We start from the raw sequence: 16129 nt of genomic DNA, 5'->3' as shown, positions 1-16129 counted from the left end.
GCTACACATCTACCCTAAGCCCTGGACCCCTCAAGCTTTTCTTCCTCTCATCCCTTACTCAGTCTCTCTTCTTTCTCCCTCCCTTGAAGCCATGTTTGATGCAACCCTCTTCTCAAACTACATCTGCTCACCCAGTTTGAGGGAAGGAGCCCCTCCCTCCCCAGAGGGAAGTTCACACTCTGTCTTCCCCATGCAGAAAAAGGGTTTTGTGTTATTTCTTTCCTTTCCCTTCATCCTACTGTCCAACCCTCACACCACTGGGTAAATTCTTTATATGGTGCTTGTCTCTGAGTTATTGAGGGAACAACAAGGAAGCGCTCTCCTCTGTGCTCAGCACTCTGTTCCCAGGCAGAGTGAGAAAAGCACTTAAGGTGTCATACTTCACTAGGCATTGTAGCAGCCCTTCAGCATGCATGTTTCAGGTCCAGCCTTAACGCATTCCAGGCTGTAGCACATGTCCCAGCAGCCAGGTCAATCTTTAAGTTCTCAAGGACAAAGTGCTGCTTGAAGTTATCCTTCCACTGACAGCTAGGCAAACCACTGGACAGCTTGATGGTGTCAGATATCATGATGAATGATGTAGCATTAACACCTAGAGAAGGGAGGAGGAAAAGCTGGACAAAATAATAGGAGACATGATATTTATAATATAATTCCCCTCTGTCCCCCATGATCCCGCACCCCCAAAGCTCAATCTTGTCCAACATGCACTACATTAATACTAGACCTCTTAGACATTAAACTGTCCCCAGATGGAGAACCACATTTCTACCTATTTCACTTATTAAATAAAATCTGACTGTACCTTGGGCATTTAAAAAAACTTTTCTTGCCATCTTTGGCAAAAGCCATAAACCCTGGTTACTGTGACAGAAGAATAGTATCTTATTAGTGTACTAATATGTGAGACAAAAGGGAGCATAATCACGTCCTTTGTATTAGAAACTGTATTAGCCGATTTAAAAGTTCTTTCACTTGTCACTAATTCATCTACCACTTCCTTCCCTGCTGTTTTAGGATTCTACAGCCCTATGAGTGTTTTAAATGCATATGGAGAAAGCCCGTTCTATGTAAAAGCACTTCTTAGTACAGACCCATGCACTTTGCAGTCCAGCCTTCTCATTTGCTTGTTCTGGATTTGAAGAGCTGCGTTCTCAGTATACAGATTAGGCTCTGATTGTAACTGCCTTTGTGGGATATGTGAAAGTCGGCGTCACTGCCCGTCTGTGCCACTGTGAAAATGTAAATCTTGCCAATCTGCCAAGAAATAGGTGTACTATCTTGAAAAAGCTGGTACAGGAATGAACACAAAGTGCCCATCCCATTACATCTGCCCTAAATTCAGATCCCCATACATTTACCAGGAACCCCTAGCTATAAGTCCTCACAACCTATGCTAAGAAAAAAGCTTTTAAGATATTTTGAACTGAAGTTCATTGTAAAAGAAGGAACTAGAGTAGGGTTACCGGATAGCAACTGTGAAAAATGGGACAGGGGGTGGGGGGTAATAGGCACCTATATAAGAATAAGTCCCAAAAACCGGGACTATCCCTTTAAAAATGGGACATCTGGTCACCCTAAACTAGAGCCAAGCCCAAACCAAATCCCCAGATCTGAACACAGCAAACCCCGGGGAAGTTTGGATCTGGTTCTGATTTCCATGTCTGGCTGAACCCTATCTGCCTTACTAGACACAATGCTCCTTTAATAGGAGTCTTAACAACATGGTATTGGCAAGATTTCACTTGTTCAGTGCACTATTTAATACAACTAATTTTTTTACCAAAATTGTTTAGCAACAATGAATCTTCTGTCCATGAAGAAGGGAGCCTGAAAATGCCAGCCAGAGGAGGAGGCAGAAAGAAGTTCACTGCCACTCTTGTTCATTTTAAATAGGTTTCTAGGAATGCTGTGGGATTTTGGGGTTTGTTCTCCATGGGCTGAATAATCCTGAGTTCCAACTGTTGCTTCCAATTCATGGATATTTCCCCTCACTGCATGCTGCAAATTGCACTTAAAATATAGGGCTTCAGCCACAAGACCAGCTTTCTCTCATCCTTCAAATAATAGAATAAAAGGAACATGTACAATATATGTGCCTTGAAACTTTGATAAATATCTTTGTATTCTCATTATAGTGTACAGGAATTGGGTGGTATCCCTTTAAATAGAACATGCGCCCTCTAGTGGTGCTCTTTGTGTTCTGTTCTTACAGAACCTGACAGAAGAGCAATGTGTATATGTAGCTGGGTCTTGTATGCTGTAAATCAGAGGTTCTCAACCAGGGGTACACGTATCCCTGGGGATACGCAAAGGTCTTCCGGGGGTACATCAGCTCATCTAGATATGTGCCCATTTATACAACAGGCTACATAAAAGCACTAGTGAAGTCAGTACAAACTAAAATTTCATACAGACAAAATGAGAAAGTCAGCAATTTTTCAGTGATAGTGTGCTGTGACATTTTTGTATTTTTAGGTCTGATTTTGTAAGCAGGTAGTTTTTAAGTGAGGTGACACAGGGTACGCAAGATAAACCAGACTCCTGAAAGAGGTACAGTAATCTGGAAAGGTAGAGTTCCTGCCGTAAATAGTTAGTAAGCACGGTTATTTGGACTCTACTGTGCCTGTGTGGTTCCTTCATATTACATTTGTTGTGTAAAGAGCAAAAGACACAAACTCATGGTTCCCTTCAACTTCCGGCATTTGTCAAGGAGTCAGAAAAATAACATGATTAAAATATGATAAAAATATGAGGCCCAGTTTAATTGATCAGCTGTGATAGGTAGGTTACTCTGTGGCAGGTCTGTCTTTTCACATGAAGATTTAAAAGTAAACAGAAACCTAATTAGAGGGTAAATAAGACTTCAAGAACTAGTGGGAGTACAGATGATGAGACATGAAGGAAAGGGATGGAAAATGTTCCCTCTTTCTCGCAGTTTAGAATTGTGTATAATGAATCCATCACTATGTATTAATCATGAACCAAACATTTTTTACTTATGCTTTTAAATCCAGTCTCCAAAGAGCAGTCGATGGAGGGGAGTTTAAATGACCCCTCACCAGAGCTATAGCAGAACAGATACACTAAAATCTAGGCTTTGCTAGCCTGTGAAAGAGCAGAGAATTGTTGGTACCATGGGGAGTAGCAGTTTGGAATCATACCAGCTAGAGAGAGACCCTGCAACAGTAGCCAGTGGGGTCAGCAGATACTACTGACCCCTTTTGTAACCCTGACCCATGTCATGAGCCTGGAGCTAAGAAATAAAAGAGCAGTTTTTTGGTAGGCCCCATACGTCAACCTATGCAGCAGTGGCAGAATTCCTATTGCAGTGTTCTCACCTGATCGCTGTACTTGTGTGCACTTTGTGTGAGTGTTGTCATGATTTGGCTCTGATGGAAGAGTAATTTTTAAAAAAAAAGCCTGTGGTTTTGTTTGTTTTTTACTTTGTATACGCTATTTAGGTTGCCTTTCTGTTGATCTGCAAGATCATTCCAGAAAATTGGAAATAAGCAAGTCCCCGGAGTAGCCCCTCTTAATTTTCTTTGTAAATAACTGATGTTTTTGTACTAAAAATTCAGCCTAAGACTTGTACACCTCGTGGTGACAATAAGTGCCCTCTGTCAGGTCAGGGCAGAAAAATGTTATGACAGCTGCTGTCCTAAGCAAATGGGTTAGGGAGCTGTGTAAGGGGTGGTTTTCTAGTTTTGTTTTTTATCTGTAATGAATAGGCACTGAAAATAGGAGGAGAGAAAATAAGAATTAAGAGACTGTAAAATTTCAGAAACCTTTGGTGTCCCTATGCACTTTTGTGAAAAGTGCTCAGTTCCCAAAATAAAATAGAAATGGGATTTCAATCAGTTAGACCCCATCAACTGTGATCTGGCTGTAAGAGTTCATAATTTAGTCCACCCTCTGAATTTCAATTTTATTTCTTTTAGGACATTAATGAATTTAACATAAGGGCCAGACTTTCATGAAGTGTGGACAGTTCTCACCCACTGATAACACCTATTGCTTTCACACGCAGTTGTCACAATTGTTCACATGCTAGACTTGTGCATGCACAATTTCTGATGCCCGAATAGTCACTAATGTGTGTCAATAGCCAATTTGCGTGTTCCATCACAGTAACTGTACTCAAATTGAGTGTGCTATTGCAAACACAAATTTGCACCCAGCTCTGGGCTTTTTTAAAAAAGGGGGGGGGGCATAAATGCATCATCTTTCTTTTGCAATAGCAAAATTTTCTTCCTCAGTCAAAGATGAAAGCATGTAAAAATAAAATATATCAACTTTTAAAAATATTTTCTTGAGTAATACAGCTATTTTAGGGGAGTGATTTTCTAATGCTGGCTGCATAGTTACTATGCGTTGTACACCTTTGTGTGAGCATAACAGGGAAGGAAAGGAGTCCATGTTTTATCTGTGACATAACCCGAAAGATATTGAGATGTCGGGCTATCTGGGTGGTCATGACCACTTGGTCTAAATAAACAGAAAGAAATGCTAGAAGTGGATATGCTAGAAGACTCAGGGTAACAGCCCATCCTATATTTTTAGGGATGTCATTTATTTAGTATCTCATCTCCTGTGAACCATATAACATAAAGAGCTGCTGATCAAGTGAAAAGTATGATTTTGAGCAATAACCATGCAAAGGATCAGTCAATGTGATACACATATAATATTTTGTTGTTTTAAAATAAGTTTTGTCCCATATTTTTCATACACCCATAATTTATGTATTTGAAATGCAGGTTCATTGACTACTTCATGTAGTTAATCATACGGCTTCTTTGTGAAACCCTGTTAACTTTATTTAAACTTTCAATTTTTCAAAAATGAAACAATGAAAAATTGTTCCTATTTTTATCAAACTTTCTGCAAAGTTTATCATATTTTGATTGAATACTTTAAAAGAAAACGTATCAAAATGTTGCTTTGTTTTCCAAAAACAAGGGTTCAGTAAGCATACACAGTTTATGGTAAACAAAATCATGATTTAGAAAAAAAAATCCTGCAAAATGGAAATAGTTGTGAAATTTTTCACAAAATTATTTTCAATTTTTTTCAACAGCTTTAGTCAGATGTAATGGAAATTGTATCAGAAAGTATCATCAGAGTCCTAAGTTATGAGCTGAGTCAGAACATCATTTGCTACATGGGACAACAAATCATTTAAAAAATAAAGATTGCAATTTTCCATCATTGTGCAAAATATTTGATCCTTAGAAGGTGGAACGCTCTTGTGGCTCACTTTTAAAAGATTCCATGTCAACATGCCAGGTATCGCCTTACATGAACATAGGGTTTATAAGGTGAATCATGAAATTAAATAATTTTTTATAATATGGAAAAAAAATTCTCTTATCTAAAGAAAAATAGAGATGTGCAAGTAAAAAAGCACATGAGCTTCCTGGTTGGTGTTGAGAGGGTGAGGTGGTTTAGCAGTCCAGGATTTTTTGACTCTTAGCCATAATTTTTGTTCCATAACAAAACTTTTATTACTTGTTTTAAAATCAGTGGAGGTGTTTATCTAATGGAAGTTGTGGGGAGGAATGTAGTGAACTATGTGGTAGGAATGTGGAAGCCATTTTTGCACCTGTATTTTGCTGAGTTTTTAGAGGAGGAATTGAAGACTAATTTATCCCATTAAAAGTACAAAGGGATTTTCAGTAGGGAGAATATAATTACCCAAGTCAGAATTTGACCAGGACATTGCAGGTCTGACCCCTAATTTTTGGAAGGGTTTTTAATTGGTGGTGGTTGTTGGTATAATGATGACAGTAATACTTAGAGGCCCAAGTTGAGATCACAGACCTGTTGTGCTAGGCACTGTACATGTAGTAAGAGAAGTCACTGATCCAAAGAGCTTACGGTATAGACAAAGTGGGGGGGGGGAGGGGGAGAGGAGGAAGCAGAGGAGCTGGGAGTGAAAATGACTTGCCCATTGCCACACAGCAGGTCTGTAGGAGATCTGGGAATAAAACCTGTGCTGCCTCTCAGTGAGAACAAATCATATGAATGACCACAAGCAGACAGGGGCTCTGTGTTTACATCTCATCCATCGAAAGGCAGCATTGGCAGTAGCACAGCTGATCACTCTGTATAGCGTTGGTTCAGTGGCTTGAAGCTGGATCCTGTAAGGTGAGAAATGTCTTCCATTACCATTGACCAAAGTAGGAGCTGAGGGTGCCTCTAAAGATCAGACATATGATGAAATTGCCCATTCAGCACCCAGTACTTCCTGCATTGCAGTCCTTGGATTATCCTGGAAAGTTTCAGGCCTTATCCTGTTTAGCTTATACAGTATATTATAACATTTATTTTTAGGGCCAAATTTTTTAAATGGCCTCCAATTTTCCTCCTATGGTCAATTGTGAGTGCAGCATTTTGAGCACTAGTTTAGACTTCTAAGTACCAACTCTAAGAGGCTAATTAATTAAGATGAGCAATTATCAGCAGGAGAAAAAAAACTTTTGTAGTGATAATCAAGATGGCCCATTTCAGACAGTTGGACAAGAAGGTATGAGGATACTTGACATGGGGAAATAGATTCAATGTGTGTAATGGCTCAGCCATTCCCAGTTTCTATTCAAGCCTAAATTGATGGTATCTAGTTTGCATATTAATTCAAGTTCAGCAGTTTCTCGTTGGAGTCTGTTTTTGAAGCTTTTCTGTTGCAAGATTGCCACCTTTAAGTCTGTTACTGAGTGACCAGACAGGTTAAAGTGTTCTCCTACTGGTTTTTGAATGTTATGATTCCTGATGTCAGATTTGTGTCCATTTATTCTTTTGCGTAGAGCTGTCCGGTGTGGCCAAAGTACATGGCAGAGGGGCGTTGCTGGCACATGATGGCATATATCACATTGGTACATGTGCAGGTGAACGAGCCCCTGATGGCGTGGCTGATGTGATTTGGTCCTATGATGATGTCACTTGTACAGATATGTGGACAGAGTTGGCATCGGGCTTTGTTGCAAGGTTAAGTTCCTGGGTTAGTGTTTTTGTTCTGTGGTGTTCTGTGGTGTGTGGTTGCTGGTTCCAACCTGAAGCAAATACTCACCAGCAACCACACACCAAAGAACAAAAATATTCTATGATTATCACTACAAAAGTTTTTTTTCTCCTGCTGATAAATGCTTAATTAATTAGCATCTTAGAGTTGGTAGGGCAACTCCCACCTTTTCATGTTCTCTGTATGTGTATATATATCTCCTTACTATATGTTCCATTCTATGCATCCGATGAAGTGAGCTGTAGCCCACAAAAGCTTATGCTCAAATGAATTTGTTAGTCTCTAAGGTGCCACAAGTACTCCTGTTCTTTTTGCGGATACAGACTAACACGGCTGCTACTCTGAAACTCTGAAAATAATAGTCATACCTAGCACTTTTCATTTTCTGCACTTAATCTGGCACTTGCTCTGTTTTACTTCTCATGGAGTCCTGTTGACCTTGTCCCTCCTCATTGCTTGCCTGCTGGTGAATCCATAATCCTGGAATAAGTTGCTACTCAAAGTGAGTAAAGGTTACAGGCCTGGGCCCCAAATAAGCAACCACTTATATTATTTTGTGCCAGCGAAATCAAGGAACAGTTTCATACCAGCATACTGTCAGGTGCATGACCCTGCTCCGGACCTTGATTAGAGAAAACAGTAAGCAAATTGACGTCTTCTCCTTCCACCTAACAAAAGCATTGGGGAAATGTATATTTGGAATTCACGGAGCTATGTGGAGCCACCCCAGTCCAGTGGGTGGAAATTTCTGTGGGATATTAAAGTGGTCAAAAGGGGCAGGGACAATAGACTAAGGCCTGGTCTACACTGGGGGGAGGGGGAGAATCGATCTAAGTTACGTAGCTGAAGTCAACGTACTTATATCGACTTACCATGGTTTCTTCACCACGGTGAGTCGTCTGCTGCCGCTCCCCCGTCGGCTCCGCCTGCACCTCTTGTGGAAGTGGAGTACAGGAGTCGACGGGAGAGCATTCAGGGATCGATTTATCGCGATTCATCGCCAGGGCCGGCTCTAGGCACCAGCAAAGCAAGCAGTTGCTTGGGGCGGCAGATTTGCAAGGGGCGCAAGAATCCAGCATGGGAGCTAAGAACCAACAGGGGCCCCTGGGAGCTGTAGTTCCTTGGTTAGCTCCCTGCCTATAGAGCCAGCCCTGGAGCAGGGAAAGAACTACATTTCCCAGCATTCCCTTGGCCACTAGCAACAGGAAGGGGTGTGGGAAAGGAGTATGGAACTGAAATCTGCAGCTTGCTGTGAATGGTAGGAACAGAGCCAGCTCTAGGTTTTTTGCCCCCCCCGCCCCGGGCTCCCCCCGCCCACACCCCCCGCCCACACCCCCTACTGCCCCAGCTCTGGCCCCCACCTGCACTCCCCTGCCGCCCCAGCCCTGGGCTCTCCCCCCACCCACACCTCCTGCCGCCCCAGCCCTAGGCTCTTCTCCCCCCCCCCCCCCGCATCCCCAGCCCTGGCCCCCATCCGCACCTCCTGCCACCCCAGCTGTGGGCTCTCCCCCGCCCACACCCCCTGCAGCCCCAGCTCTGGCCCCCACCTGCACTCTCCTGCTCCCCCAGCCCTGGGCTCTTCCCCCCACCCGCACCTCCTGCTGCCCCAGTCCTGGGCTCTTCGCACCCCCTGCCACCCCAGCTCTGGCCCCCACCCGCACCCCCTGCCGCCCCAGCCCTGGGCTCTCCCCCAAAGAAGGAATTGGGGGGACTAAATGGACGGTGCACCTCTCTATCTGAAGCCTAGCAAGGGAGGTATGTGGATCCCACTAGAATTTAAAATGAAAAGTAAGGGAGGGGAGGCTCTGGACCTGGGCAGCTTTAGATACAGTACCAGGCACGTAGGAGGATTTCCACTTCTGAGCCATGGAAGCAGAAATTGACTTTTCCTCTCCAGATATAGCTAATATTCAGAAAGGGAATCTAGCACCTGCCTTCCAGATTTGAACACCCTCAAAATTCAGGAGTGCTCAAGCTCAATTTGGGCAGCTGTTACTTCATTTCCCCCAAATCAAATATACTGATCCACTGTAACTTGCTGTAGAAAAAGTAGAATAAATTGAGCAAGAAATGCTTCCCAGTGGTTATTAGGACTGGAATTGCTATTTTCAACAGCCATTGCTTTTTTTTTTTTTTTTTTTTTTTTTAAGTTTTAGTTTTATTTGTTTAAAAGAAAGACAGTGATAGTGCATTTCCCATAGAAACAAAGAATGGAACAAAAGAATAATAAAGGCACCTCAACTTTTCCTCATTTATGTAGGACAGTCTTATAATGTGCATCCAGATATCCTCCAATCACACAAGCTGAAAATTGTTCCACTTTACTGCAGTTCTGTAACCATATGGGAACCAATCCTGTCTGTGTTCTGTGCACATCCAAAATTCCTGCTGAATGACCCGCCCTGGGAGCGAGTTACCAGTGACCCAGGGCTGGGGCAGCAGGAGGGTGCAGTTGGGAGGGGGAGAGCCCAGGGCTGGGGTGGGGGCAGCCAAAAAATTTTTTGCTTGGGGCAGCAAAAAACCTAGAGCCGGCCCTGTTTATCGCGTCTAGACTAGACGCAATAAATCGACCCCTGCTGGATCAATTGCTGCCCGCCGATCCGGCGGGTAGTGTAGACATACCTTAATTGTGACTTCTTTGTTTGCATGGCAGTAAATTCCTTACTGAGGCATGATCATCACCCATCATGCTGGCCTTTCAGTGTGACAGTCCAGGAGACAGGTGAATTGAAATGTGAGCCAAGGGGGGGCCCCACATTTGATAAAACGATTTCCATTTCAAAAGGCACTGTGATCAAAATGTCTTTTCAGACAGTTTTGTGTTGTTTCCTACCGTGATGTGGTGCTTCAAAGGGAATATGTTGGCCCCATCACTCTGTCACTTTTCAGTCTTGGTTACTGCAGGCAGATACCAGAGCAAAAACATTAGCAGCTGGATGAAAAGTTTGAGCCACTTGTTTTGCATTTTTAGCCGTTTGCAATAATTAAATATAAAACAGTGTCTGCATCACGTTGAGTTTGTGGCACAAATGGACAAAATCCAGGAAATATCAAGGGAAATGCAATGTTCTGTCATGAAGTTATGCCATTTGCTTCATTCCTACCACAGTGATGTCACTAGAAGAACACAGCCATCCTAATCGAGAAGTGGTTGGGTAATAAAAACCAGATACACAAATATGTTTGTGAATGAAAGCGTGTGTTGTGGTTCACTATCATTCACAAGATTGAGTTTTTACCTATTTGGAAGTATCCAAACAGCTATTGGGAAGTCATGAAAATGTTCACAAGTCACAAAAGTTTCACAGGTTTTAGCACAAATCCTTATTCATCCAAAAATTCATACTTGGCAGGTGTTGTTTGGTATCCATTATTTAAAAATCTATTTATTAAAAAAAAATTGTCATCCAGTCACGAAGTAGAAACAATACCACATGGCATAGGTGCGCAATGGGGACCTGATCCTGACGGGGGCGCCTAGAGGTTACTGTAATATAAATATTGAACAGTAATGATGATTAAAAACAGAGGGCGCTATTGATCTGCTGAAGTTGCTGTTGAATGTGGCTTAAAGTTTCTCTTCGGCCTTGTCTTCGCTGCTAAAAAAGCTGTGGGGTTTCTTACCTCAGGGTAACTAATTCGCATGAACTATGCCGAAGTAAAACCACAGCGAAGACAAGGCATCTTAGTTTTACCATGAGGTTGAGGTAAACTCTCTGAGATCAACTCAACAGGGAGTGGGGTGAAGAGCTGACTGTATGATAGCTCATGTGCATTAAGATAACCCACAGTAAAAAAATGCATCTTTTTTAGCAGTGAAGACAAGACATATGTTTCAGCATGGAAAACACTGTTTCAATCCTCACAGACTTCAAAGGAAGCAAGGGGAATTCATGAGAGCCTGATTATCATAGTATAATCACATTACTGGAGAGATTAGAGGCACTTTGCTGTGTCTTTGTGAGTTTAGTGACATGCCAGAGCCATCTTCAAGTGCTATTAAAATCTTCCTTGTGAGATGCTAAGTAAATAGGAAATATTTTACTCATTGGGATTAGAACACAGAGAACACCTTTAATTCCCTCATCAAAGTGACCCAGACAAGACAAGACTTGCAGAAGGGTCCATGCTGCCTCCACTGGACACATTTATCAAATTGGATAGCTAGGAAAATATATTTGTTTAAACAGTAATTTCATATCAGTTCAAGAGTTGCACATTTAGGGGTAGAATTCCACACTCATGTAATGATGTGAAGAGTTACACCAAGGGAAGGCATCACAGCAGTGTTTGAAGAAACCTTGATTCACTTAGCATTGCTGTATCTGAGTTAATAGATGACCGCTTGATTACAAAGGTGATGTGCCCGTTTTTCAGCATATATTTCAGCTGTGTTGCCTTTACATCATCATCTGGCCTTCAATGCAGAGCATGCCATTGATGTTTGCCTCGGATTGAAAATGAGGTCAGAAGAGAGACTGCAAAGCCGTTTCAGATCACAGTCCACCCCCTTGTAAATGTTACAGTTCCCACACACAAAAGGTAGAAAATATTAAACAGATGGTACACTTGACCTCAGCCAAAAGACCAAGAAGAAGCAATTGTGACACAAGGGTGAGGGTCTAAAACTGTAAAAAAAAAATCTGTCCCTGTAATGAAGAAAGATCATGGGGTATGTGGTGAGATGATCCATCTGGGATGGGAAAGGAAACTGGAAAGCTTTAAAAAATTAATGGAAAAATATTTTTAAAATCCCAGATTAACAACAGGTTAAAATGACAAACAAATATATTTTTTAAATAAACCACAAAACCTTTTTCCTGCCAAGGCCTGGGGTCAGGGTTCCTTATGCCTCCAGCAACAGTTGCTGAGAATGGTACTCAGTAGGGAGCTGCATTCCTTACTTTGTTCCAGGCAGTTAGGGCTGGTCTACACTAACCCCCCCACTTCGGACTAAGGTACGCAAATTCAGCTACGTTAATAACGTAGCTGAATTCGAAGTACCTTAGTCCGAAGTTACCGCGGTCCAGACGCGGCAGGAAGGCTCCCCCGTCGATGCTGCGTACTCCGCTCGCCGAGCTGGAGTACCAGCGTCGAAGGCGAGCACTTCCGGGATCGATCCGGGGCACTTCCGGGATCGATCCGGGATCGATTTATCGCGTCTTAACCAGACGCGATAAATCGAACTCAGAAAATCGATTGCTTACATCCGGACCCGGATGTAAGTGAAGACGTACCCTTAGTAATGGTTACAACACTTGCAAGGGAAACACAGAATCTGAACACAGGTCCTAGAAGGTAAGTAAAAGAGGAAGTGATTTAATTTTTAAAATTTTTGTCAAACTATATATTTATAAATTTAGACCAAATTCTTTGCTGAAATAACCCTATTTAATTTAGCTGTGTTTGCCAGCTGATAATATGGCCCTAAATGTCTACACATGTATAAAGTGCAAACGATATTGGGTTTAAAACTGTATTTGTCTTTTTTGGATTATCTCTGAATTGCCTGAATAGATACTACAAAATGGTAACACGAATCTCTGTTTTTGAGTATACAGTTGCCAAGATTATTTTATCAGGACTCCCAATTTTATGCAAGAAGTTCCCATGTCCGTTCACTCACCAGGTTGAACTGGCCTTCCAATCTTCTATAATCACCTTTGTATGAGTGATATTAACAAGGGAGGGATAGCTCAGTGGTTTGAGCATTAGCCTGCTAAACCCAGGGTTGTGAGCTCAATCCTTGAGGGGGGCCATTTAGGGATCTGGGGGCAAAAATCTGTCTGAGGATTAGTCCTGCTTTGAGCAGGGGGTTGGACTTGATGTCCCTTCCAACCCTGATATTCTGTGATTCTAAGTGTTTTCTTAACAACTATCCTCTAATGCCAGCAGTTTAAATGGGAATATTTTACTCTCAACCAGTTGTGCTTTTACCTGCCTTCAATAGATTTATTTTCTGGGCATGAACTTGAAGAGGCACAGCACCTGCAGGAAGTTCATATTTATTGTTGACACTTGTGAGGCACTAGCATCAATGTGTGTGTTCCTTTTTGATTGGAAAAAAAGAGAATTGCAAAGAGAATGGACTATGCTTATCAATATAGAAGAACCTTGGCCTATATGATCAGCCTATGTTGTTCTTAAATACAGCTTTGCAAAATTCTCAAGACCTTAGCGAGTTCCTGACTCGATTTTAAAGTTTACCTCAAATAACCAGACCAGCATGTGAATTATCTTGTTGATTTCATTTACTAATATTCATTGCAGCTAGAACTAAAGCATGTTTTCTTTTATTTTAAATATTGTTCCAACTGGGAGACAATACTAGTTAATGAAAGGAGATTGTCTTTAACCTTATTTTTGTGAATATTTTGTGTCATTGCATGAGAGACACTCCACTTTTTAAAAACAGTCTTTAGATTTGGGGAAATGTAACACATACTACAGAATGTTGATACACATCTTTAGTCTTCTGCAAATAACATGAGAATACCTGCAGTAAGCTCCGTAAGCAGTTACAGATAAGTGGATTCAGATTTGGTGCTTAATTTGTGCCAGAGCTTGGCAGGATTGAGCCCTGGCACCTCTGGGCTTGGCAGTTCATAGCCCTGGCACCTGTTTGCTGCATCAGTTATGAATGTAAAAAAATTGCTTGAGCCCAGCACCTAATTGCTTAATTAATTACAAATTAAGCACCCTTCAGTTTACACACACTCTTACAAGACAGCTCTGCATAACTCAGCCTTCGTTGTGATTTCTGTGGTGATATCAGAACAATAAAAGATGTTAAACTGTGTATTTGTCTCTGCAGTTTTAAAAAAGTTTGCCATCTTTTGGTAATGTTTAGTTACTGCATTATTTCCCCTGCTAATGGAGCCATTGTGGGGCTCTGGTTGCACAAATTGTGTCTGAACACAGATCACAAATATCCTGTATTTACACCGTCAAATTGGCACCAGAGTAACACTTTCTTTTGAACTGTAAATTAGTTTTCAAAAATGCTGCATGTTCTTGAGAATTAAGTGGAAAAGTTTGTTGGCTACTACAAAATAACATTATCTGCCTGAGAAAGAGGAAATGGACAAATATGTTTTATTTTTATAATATTATTTTGTAGTGGCTCATGCATATAGCTGGCTTAATCATTTCCCTGCCATTGCAGGGGCCTTGAGCATTGGTGCCCCTTGCAGCTCTGTCCCTCCTGTTCTCTGCCTGTGGCACATCATAGTTTAGTCTCCTGTGGGCTGTCATACATTGGTCTTCTTTTCAGCTGTTGGATTTAACATGCAGGTGCTGGCTGCTGTTGGTGGTTTATGACAAACAGGAGGTCAGACTGATGATTTGGTGGTCCCTTCTGGCCATAAACTCTATGACTCAAATATGCTGTTGTGGCTGCATAAGCAATTACGCTCTGAACCCTTTTTTCCAGTCTAATTTGTAGATGTGATCTGAGCCAGAGTTTGGGCAGATGAGCCTCAGTGTGGGAAGCAACTTTTTTTTCAAAATGGTTTAACTTTTATCAGCACAAAAAATACATATAGAGCTTCAACATGCAAAGTGCTGCATATTTTGGCCCCGGCCAGCAAAGCAGTTATGCACATGCTTAACTTTGTATCATTATTTCTTTGTGTCCCCCATGTATCTGTCTGTATCTAGCTGTTGTCTCTTGTCTTATGCTTAGATTGTAAGCTCTTTGGGGGCAGGGACCATCTTTTTGTTCTGTGTTGGTACAGCACCTAGCACGATGGGGTCCTAGTCCCCTTGAATTAAGTGGAGTGACTCCTACTGTACACTGGAGTATTTGAACAAAGAATTGGGCCAGTAGTATTTATCAGATTGGTCAGCTGCCAGATCAGAGTTCAGCATTCTGCATATCCCCTGCAGGAGATGATGATATTGCAGCTGCCTAAAGCTTTTGCAGGACAAACATTATGCTCTGTGTTTTCTTTTTATGTAAACCCTACAGAAGGTGAACACTTCCCTGGAAAACGGCATTCATGGCCTTTCTCTTCCTAAAGTTAGTCAGGATAGGAACAATGATGGTGCATAAGGGCTAGGGGGCATGACCTAAAATCCACGTATTGTCTACCAAGCAACAGGAAAGGACATTGGAGTCCCCACCTATCTTGAGCCAAGTATGGTGATAGTCTAACATCAATGTGTTTTCTGAGTGCAAGTCTTCTGATTGCATGTGACCCATGCAAGACTAAGCATTGTATTGCATTTCCTGGCGTCCCTCTGTTGTGTTTGATACCTTTTCAAGTACAGATGTTTTGTACTTATCTTTAAAGCTTGGAACTGGAGGGGTTAACCTCATCTAGAAGTAGTCATCCTGATTTCAAATGCCATCGTCCTCCATTGTTCCTACCACCTGATGAATTGCCAGAAGTCCTCCTGGAAAAGTAGAGTGTCTCATTATTTGTGTAATTCACTCTTTACACTTCAGTCTACATTGTCTGAAATACTTCTGATGAGTATTATAACCAATAATGTACAGGGGAACCTTCAGAGATCTTTCCTGATCTGCCTACAGTCCTCTGGCCAGTGTTATATTTGAGACATGCAGGGCATTTGTGAAGCATGGAAAATTTGACTTATCTTTTACTGTAACCCTTTCAGGGTCGACCGGGACCTATTGGGAACCAAGGACCTATAGGTGCTCCAGGATTTACTGGGCAAGAAGGTTTGGCAGGGGCAAAAGGTGAGAGAGGGGCAGTGGGCTCTCCAGGATCAGCTGGACTGAAAGGAGATAAGGTAGGTTCAGTAAGTGCTTTCCTCTTTTTCCCTGCAGTAGATGTGATCACAGCAGCTCTTTATGAGTGAATAAAAATAGTACTGGACTATCTCACTGCTGTTAAGTGGATATACTATTTGAGAAACATCTCCAGAGGAACCACTGTGTTTAGTCTGAGGGTGACAATCTTGGTCGCTGAATTTAGTCTGAGGGTGACAATCTTGGTCGCTGAATTATACAGGCTAGTATATACAGTCCAGCCTGTCATCTTCTGTTGGCTGATTCACAGCAAAATGGGCTTCAACATTGCATGTGGAGTCTTTTGTTTTACATAACCATCAGAATGTATTTTGCCCTGATATAAGTCACAA

At 41.9% G+C, this 16129-nt stretch overlaps 1 protein-coding gene across 1 annotated transcript in view; it reads left to right on the top strand.

The window, feature by feature from the left end:
• The window catches only part of LOC135883685 (collagen alpha-6(IV) chain-like), a 127191-nt gene that overhangs the window by 45574 nt on the left and 65488 nt on the right, over positions 1 to 16129 (top strand). The window contains 3 exon segments of the mRNA XM_065410919.1: positions 15644 to 15665; positions 15667 to 15699; positions 15701 to 15778. Of these exon segments, the coding sequence (XP_065266991.1) occupies positions 15644 to 15665; positions 15667 to 15699; positions 15701 to 15778 (133 nt within the window).

Source organism: Emys orbicularis, chromosome 9 (genome assembly GCF_028017835.1).
Source record: "Emys orbicularis isolate rEmyOrb1 chromosome 9, rEmyOrb1.hap1, whole genome shotgun sequence".
In the NCBI taxonomy this organism is placed as follows: Eukaryota; Metazoa; Chordata; order Testudines; family Emydidae; genus Emys; species Emys orbicularis.
Note: the sequence above shows the minus strand (reverse complement) of the source record. Positions and strands in the feature narration are given on the sequence as shown.